The sequence below is a fragment of the Amblyomma mixtum genome, chromosome 4, assembly GCF_055824585.1.
Source record: "Amblyomma mixtum isolate Tamu chromosome 4, ASM5582458v1, whole genome shotgun sequence".
Taxonomy (NCBI): domain Eukaryota; kingdom Metazoa; phylum Arthropoda; class Arachnida; order Ixodida; family Ixodidae; genus Amblyomma; species Amblyomma mixtum.
This window is the reverse complement of record NC_143015.1, coordinates 156686203-156693467: the sequence shown is the minus strand read 5'-3', so window position 1 is coordinate 156693467 and position 7265 is coordinate 156686203. Positions and strand designations below refer to the sequence as shown.

The window sequence follows — 7265 nt, the reverse complement described above, 5'->3', positions numbered from 1 at the left end:
TGCAATTTCATTTTGGCAAACCAACCTCATAGCATGCCTGCTTTTCTTTTTGAGCTTGACTAGGAGGTATGACTACCAGACATAATCTTCATACAAAATTATATTGGGTTAGTGCAACACGATATGAAACGGTATATTTCATCTCCCACACTATAATTCAAGATTTCTACTATATATTTTTTTAATGGTTGCTTGATAATTTGGAACATTTTAAGGCCCTTTCTGCACAAGCAAAATCCGTCGGCGACGCCTTATTTGGTTAAAATGCCTCGCAGTTAGGATAAGCAGCAAGCCGATCGAGTTGCCCTCGTCCTTTTACGCAAGTTACTAAGGTGGGAAATATCATGTGGCCTAAAAAAATGCTCTGATGATTGCTAAGGAAATGTAAAGACTCTCAAGTGTTTTACAATTAAAGTCAACAAGTCTGTCGACGGCTTGAATTGAAATAAACAGAACCGCCAGGAAATGAGAGCTCCAGGCCACGGTGCTCCAGGCAAAGTTCCCATTGAAGTTGCCTGTGGCGCCACCTCTCGGATGCGACGCTGACTGCGTCAGAGGAGCGGGTGAGTAAGCCCACTGCCCCCTTCTAGTGCACTGTAGTACAGTGTACTAGTAATAGTGTTCAGTGCAAGTCTCATCAGAATGGTGTCTCGTATACCTCGTCAAAATAAAAGGATATATCTTGTTATCTGTTTTCTTTTCCTTAGTTGATGTTTATTATAAAAAATTTAACGTATAGCAAGGTTTTTTCAGGAGATTTTGTTAGTCAGGAAACGGTGTTAACAAATGGTTCTCAACTGACTCTCTGCAACATGCAGGAAGGAAAAGAGTTCTTTCCTTCCTCCATGATCTGCAAGGAACGGGTAGCATGGGGAGGTCTCAGAAAATGTGTTTATCCCATCACAGCAAACACATTTATCAGCCGCTCGAACTTTTAGTTTCGTTTTCGAACGCACATCGCACAGAAAACGGAGCTGATCTTGGCACAGCCTCATCAACGAATCCAATCCGATCCAATCCGTAGCAGTCATCATGGTCGCATTTGTAGCATCACTTGCGAGGGGCACCATGTTACAGTGGCTGGAATCGAAGAGGCAGGGCCTTAATTCTCAACGTTGAGTGCGTTCGTCGCCGCCCTGAAAAATTGCGGCATCACTCACAGACGCCAAAAATGATTGCATAGGACCTTGAAAGGTGCGTTTACAGCCCTCTCTCCAGCGCGCTTTGTCCCCCAACGTTTTCCGTTAGACGGAAGAAAGCTTTCGTGCGCGGTAGCCATGCCCAAGCGAAAGCGTGCATCTGGAGACGCCGTGTGGGTCACCGGTCGAAGACCTCCGAGAACACTCTCGGCAAACTTGCGCCTCGCCAAAAGCTACTTTTCCGGGGCCAGCATAAACTATCGGTCGCGATGCACGGGCAGCGACGAGCGCCTGTGCGACGTCTTCAAAGACCTACCCGTGTGGAACGAGTTCTTCTGGCAGGTCGGCCTAGAGCTGAGGGAGCTCGCGCCTGGAAAGCTGTCGCTAGTTGAGGTACACTGCGCCTTCGTCCCGCTCGACATGCCTGAGCAAAAACACCAGGCCGCCACGTTGCTGCATCGCCTGCTGACGCTTCACCGCTGCGTCGTGTCGGTCGACCTGACGGGCTACATATTTAAGGGCCATCACCAGCTGATATGCGACGCGCTCCGCAGGAGTCCGAGCCTCAAGAGGCTCAAGCTCTGTCTACTCACCATGAACACGCAAGCCTCTCAGAGTTTCGCGAACGCCATCCCTTACCTGGACGGCCTGGAAGAGCTCGAATGTCGGCAGGTGCACTTCGACCGCACCTTCCTGGACGCGCTCTCCGACTTCTTGGCGAACACCTCGTCACTGACGAAGCTCACTATGAGCCACCTGCACATCGAGCGCGAGGACGCCGTGGTCATCCTGCAGGGCCTCAACCGCAACTCGACCATCACGACTCTGTCCCTCAACACCTGCATCCTGAGCCCGGTGTCGTCCAAGTGCGGCTTCATGTTCGCCGACTACCTTCGGGAGAATAAGACGCTGCGCACGCTTAGCGTCACGTCGCGCTACCTCAAGAACGTCGTTGAGCTGAGGCTCATCATCCGGGCGCTGTTCCACAACGACACGCTCTCCGTACTAAGTCTCGTGAGGTTCTCGCTGGACAACGAAAACATCCAGCTCATCACCAGGCTGTTGTCCCAGAGCCGGACTCTAAAGGGCTTCCACATGATCGGCTGCGTCTGGTACGAGCGCGCCCCGCAGTACGACGTGGACACCGAATTGCACGACACGGAGCACTTCGGAAGGGTGTCGGGACGGATCCGTCCGTGGGTCCTGGCCCTCTCTGAGAACAAGTCTCTCGATGACCTGACCCTGGACCTTTCGTGCTTCAACCCCGACGAGTGCAGGGCCTTCTTCAGGGCTCTCGCGTCAAACTCCTCGCTGAAGAAGGTCACGGTGGAAAGGCTGCGCCGCAAGGACGTCGCAGAAATATGCGAGGCCCTCCGGGAGACCGGCATGAGCGACCGTTTCTTCTTGGGCGTGCACCATGTGGTCCAGGACCCGGTGGTGACGCTCACGAAATGCAAGGAGCTCTCGTGCATCAGTGTGGACTCTACAATCCTCGATGAGCTTGACCCGTTGCACACGACTCTGTGCCTGCTGCCGTCCTGCAATCACGTGACGTCGCTCTGCCTGAGAGTGAGCCAGGAGTTGTTCAACAGCAGGGTGAGCTCGCTGATAGCGGAGTACATCAAGGGGACGACGGTGCTGAGAGAGCTCGAACTGACGTTCTTCCTCGACACCGGAAACTGGGCCACCCCAGACCGGCCCGAGCGCGTGCTGGTGGAAGCCCTGTCCGTCAACATGAGCCTGCGCAGGCTGTTCATCGGAGGTCTCTGCTTTGATGACACCGAGACCCAGATCCTGGCCGACACGCTCCAGTCGAGCCGAACACTTTGTGACCTGGCCATCTACCCCGATGACCACAGGTCAGCTGTGACCCTCATCCAGAAGCTGGCACCACGCTTTTCGAGCAACTACACTCTCCTCGGCATGCGGCTTAGCAAGCGTCGGGAACTTGGGGGCGATTGGTTCAAGGTTGCTGACGTGGTGCGCCGCAACTTCTCTCTGGTGATGCGCGCGGCGCACTTTGTCACGGGCATGAGGAACAAGTACGGCGCAGAGGCCGTCGAGCTGGTTCACTTCAACCCGGGCCTGGTGACGAAGGTCCAGGAACTCACATCCGCGCACGAAGAGGAGGCGATGTCGAAAATCAAGAGCAGCTTGAAGAGTTTCACAGAGTTGGATGACTTCATGCGTCTTGCAGGCGTTGTTAAGGATCGGGTGGTCTGTCACAGCCGCAGCGATGGTCAGAGGCAGTTTGTCGACCTCGGCCGTGACTGCTGGTTGTGCATACGTCAGTATCTGAAGATGGGCGACATTTTGGATGGAGATTAGCCCCTCTTATTACCCCTGCAGCAGTTAACTAGCATGCAGTGTGTCTGAAACTATGAGCACTGCTATGATACTGCTTTGCAATGCACTTGGGTGGCAGTGCATGTGTTCTCCTTCCTTTGTGTACCATATGCATCAACCATTCACATCAAAGCCATTGCTTATTGTCCTTATTTGTATTACTGTCTTTAACACTAGCTTTTTTTGAGCAGTGGGTTTGTTAGAATCAATAGTTGGGCCACTTGGTTTGAATTTGTGATGGAAGAAACTGCCTTCTAGTTTGTGCGTTTTGTTTTTCTTTCACCCATTTATTTGCACGTCTTTACCATTTAGTATCTGATCGTACTGTTGCAGTATATAAGCGTGTTTTTCACTAGAAATGGTTGTTGTGAGTTAGTGTTTACCACCTTATGTGCAGTTTCTTCCATCATGAATAGGTGCCTTATTGCACCTGATATCACTGTTGCACTTTCTGTGTTTGAACGCACAGCACGAAATTGATAGGTCTTGTGCACACATCTTTTTTTTTTTGTTGGATATCTACAAGACTCAGCATTTTGGTGCATGGCGCAAATACTGTTGCTTCCACAGGCTAACTTGAACTACAGCAGCCTTTAGACATGTCTGTCACTAACCTGGTGATGTTTGTCCGAGATTCGAGCCGGATCGTACATGCCCTGGTTAATGGATGCACCAGAGGCTGTGCTGCTTTGCAGCTCTCCGAGCTCGAAGCTTGTTCATGACACATGGAAGCAAGCATGTCTCTTTGTTTTCTTTGTTTTGTTTTTCTTTGAACCAGTGCTGCAGGAAATCATTGAGGTGTAGCGCGGTTGAAGTGGAGTAATTGTGGTAGCATAGAACTTTGCAGCGGCGAGTGACCGCTGTTTTGTAGACATGTGGCGGAACTCGATTGTGGCATTGGCCATGAAATGTGCCGTGATGACCACCAAGCGTAAGCTGGAGGAGCCACTGCCCACCGTAATGTGCAGACTCGGTCGCAGCAATTACACACGCTGTGTTAACTTGTTTCTAGGGTGCCGACTGTATGCCCAGTTGTTATGATTTTTGCTCGTCAAATGAAATGCTAGCACCCCCGAGTGATGCATCTGGTTAGCTTCTGAGCTGCGAAGTTCTTGTAGCAGCTTCTTGTTTTGTGTCTCGAGCTGCACTGTTGTCTTCTAATGAAATGAACATGCGCGTTTGTTTGCACATGTATAGCGGCATGTTCTGAAAGAGCTGCTGCAGCTACGCGACTTCTGCGCTTATCAAACATTACAGGTCATTGTGCACAATATTCAGGGTGCAACGCTGGTGCCTGTAGCACCTTTACTATCACACCTTGTCAAAGACTGCACGTTGTATTCAGGACAGCACAGTGCGCTATGGGGAGCATGACGACATGATAATCTTGAGAGAAGTGTAGATTAGACAGCCAACTTGGGTTAATTAAATTGTATCAGAAGCCAGTAGGGAAAAATGTACCTTGGCAGGACATGTAATAAGGCTAACGATAGTCTCTTGGGCAACACGGAGTGTGTGCCGAAGGAAAAAAGTTCGGGGAGAAACAGCTCAGAGCTAGGTCGGGAGATGAAATTAAAGTGTTTGCTGGTGTAGACTGCCCACAACTGGTGCAGTGGAGGGATAATTTGGGTGCACTGTGTACTTTGGGCCTTTGACCTGCACTGGTTAGCAAGATTTGGCTGTGGATGCGGTAGTGATTGTGAGTTGAAGGCACGTTATTAACGTTTAAACTGTGGTCCATGCTGTATAGAGAAGTGAAAGCCATATACACCAGTGGTATCAGTTCACCCAAATTTACTCGCAGGTACTGAAAGTGTTTCAAAAAGAAATTTACTTAAGAATGTCACCAAGCAGAGTATGAATGGGCGTCTTGCAGACAGGCTTCACTGTTTCTTGTTTTCCATGCAGAATGTTGCTTTTGGGACTGAAGTATTTTTTTTCTGCTTTGCAATTGTGAATATGATGAATGGTCCCAAAAGAATTGAGGCTTTTGCTTCCATCTATTCTTTTTTTTTGTTGCCATGTCTTGGTGCCCGGTTACCAGACAGTGATGTTTATTACCATTTTTTTTCTGCATGCAAAAATTACCCTTTGCAGCTGAAATGTTTTCTGCTTTCTGATTATGAATAAGGTAAATGGTGTGGAAGAAATTGAGGTTAGCCGTGTTTTGTTTTGTTGATTGAGTGGTAATCATCCCTTTTGTGGTCTTGCAAATTTACATGCAAGTGTTGAAAGTGTTGCAAAATGAATTATTTACATTATGAAAACACCGGCCGAATGCTAAGAGCATGAATAGGCAGCGTGTGGCAAGACAGCATTTTTTCTTTTTTTGTTATGTGTGAACTGGCTTTTGAGACTGAAACATTCTTTCCTTCTTTGCGATTGTGAATATTTTGAATGGTCCGAGAGGAATTCAAGCTTATGTCTACATTTATTTCTTTGTTAACCTGTTCTGGTTCATCAGCGAAACATTGGCAATTCTCATTTATGTGCGAGGATTGAAAAGCTGTAATGATTCAAATAATGATGGTGCGTGGAGAATATCGCGACTGTGAAATTGTGCTATGTGCCCAAATTCCAGTGTTGTTTTTTTCTTTGCATGTGAAGAAATGCGTTTTGTGACTGAGACATTCTTTTGGTTTGTTTTTCTGTTTAGTAATTCCAATCTCGATGACTGACAAATCGTCCTAAAGAAATACAGGGTTTTTCCTGTGTTTCCTTTTTTTTTGCCGCATTCCGGTTCTTCGATTGAGAGTTATTTGTCTCCTATGAGCTTTTGAAATGATTCAAGTAATGACACCAGGCAGAATACTAAGGAATGAACGAGTGCAAATTTTTTCTTTTTTGTGTGCAGAAATTGTGGCTGCATTATTCTTTAGTGCTTTGTATTTGTCAACAGTTACAGCAGCTGCGACTAATAGGCCGATGGAGACTGAGGGTGTTTCCGTGGCTTATTTTTGTTACTGTGCATTTTTTCTAATGATTTAATCATCCATGTTTTTGCTTTTTTCGTGTCGTGAGAGCATTTCGGGGCAATGTAGCTTTTTTCTGCCCAGCCTCATTTTGCTGTGTTTCGCAGAAATACAACTCAGAACCAAAAAGTTTGAAGAATGCATTTGAGGTGCGGATAGCAGCACTCGTTAACTTGTACACAGCGAGAAAGTGCTTCATGTGAGCTGCTTGAAGTCTCCGTGATGGTCTGCACCGTGGCATAGCTGCAGGAAGGAATGAACAAGAACCTTCGTGTAACTACTGGCCGAATGTATTGCTGAAACTGCTTGGGTAATTGAACACGTGCGTCATGATGATAATAGGGCCATGATCTGTTGTTGTATCAGCAGACAGCGCCGTTGTTTTTCAAAAGTGTCGTGCACTGTTGCAGTTCAGTCAGTGATGTCTCTTCAGGAAAACACTGTTGTAAGTCACCCTGACATTCTGTACTTGTAGACTACCAAGGCACTATAGCCTCTCACCCCCCCCCCCCCCCTCCCCCCCTACTTCTGGACTTGGTAGGATAACTGATTTCCTTCCTGCCATGTTGAACGTAGTTGACTTCATTTCCGACTGGGCTATAAAATTTTGTTTGCATTGACACCATAGTTGCGTACACTGCTGGCAGCAGTGTTTTGAGGTTGTGTTGCACTTTTCCATTGCTGCTGGTAATAATGAATTCTGGGTGGAGGGTGTTTCTCAAAAGACGCAAATGGGTGTATCAATCTGAGTGTATTAATAAAAAGTGTGAAGATTGCCCTTGGGTGCAAATCCCTCGAGGTGGTGTAA

General features: G+C 47.9%; 1 protein-coding gene across 1 annotated transcript; it reads left to right on the top strand.

Annotated features, from left to right (window-relative positions):
- Positions 1-1021: 1021 nt before the first annotated feature.
- LOC149348905 (uncharacterized) lies at positions 1022-7265 on the top strand. The gene has a single exon (XM_089541027.1). The coding sequence runs from the start codon at positions 1278-1280 to the stop codon at positions 3465-3467; it is 2190 nt and encodes a 729-aa protein (XP_089397153.1). The 5' UTR covers positions 1022-1277; the 3' UTR covers positions 3468-7265.

Excerpts from the sequence above, each read along its gene's own strand:
- LOC149348905 (XM_089541027.1), top strand. The coding sequence starts at position 1,278 with ATGCCCAAGCGAAAGCGTGCATCTGGAGACGCCGTGTGGGTCACCGGT.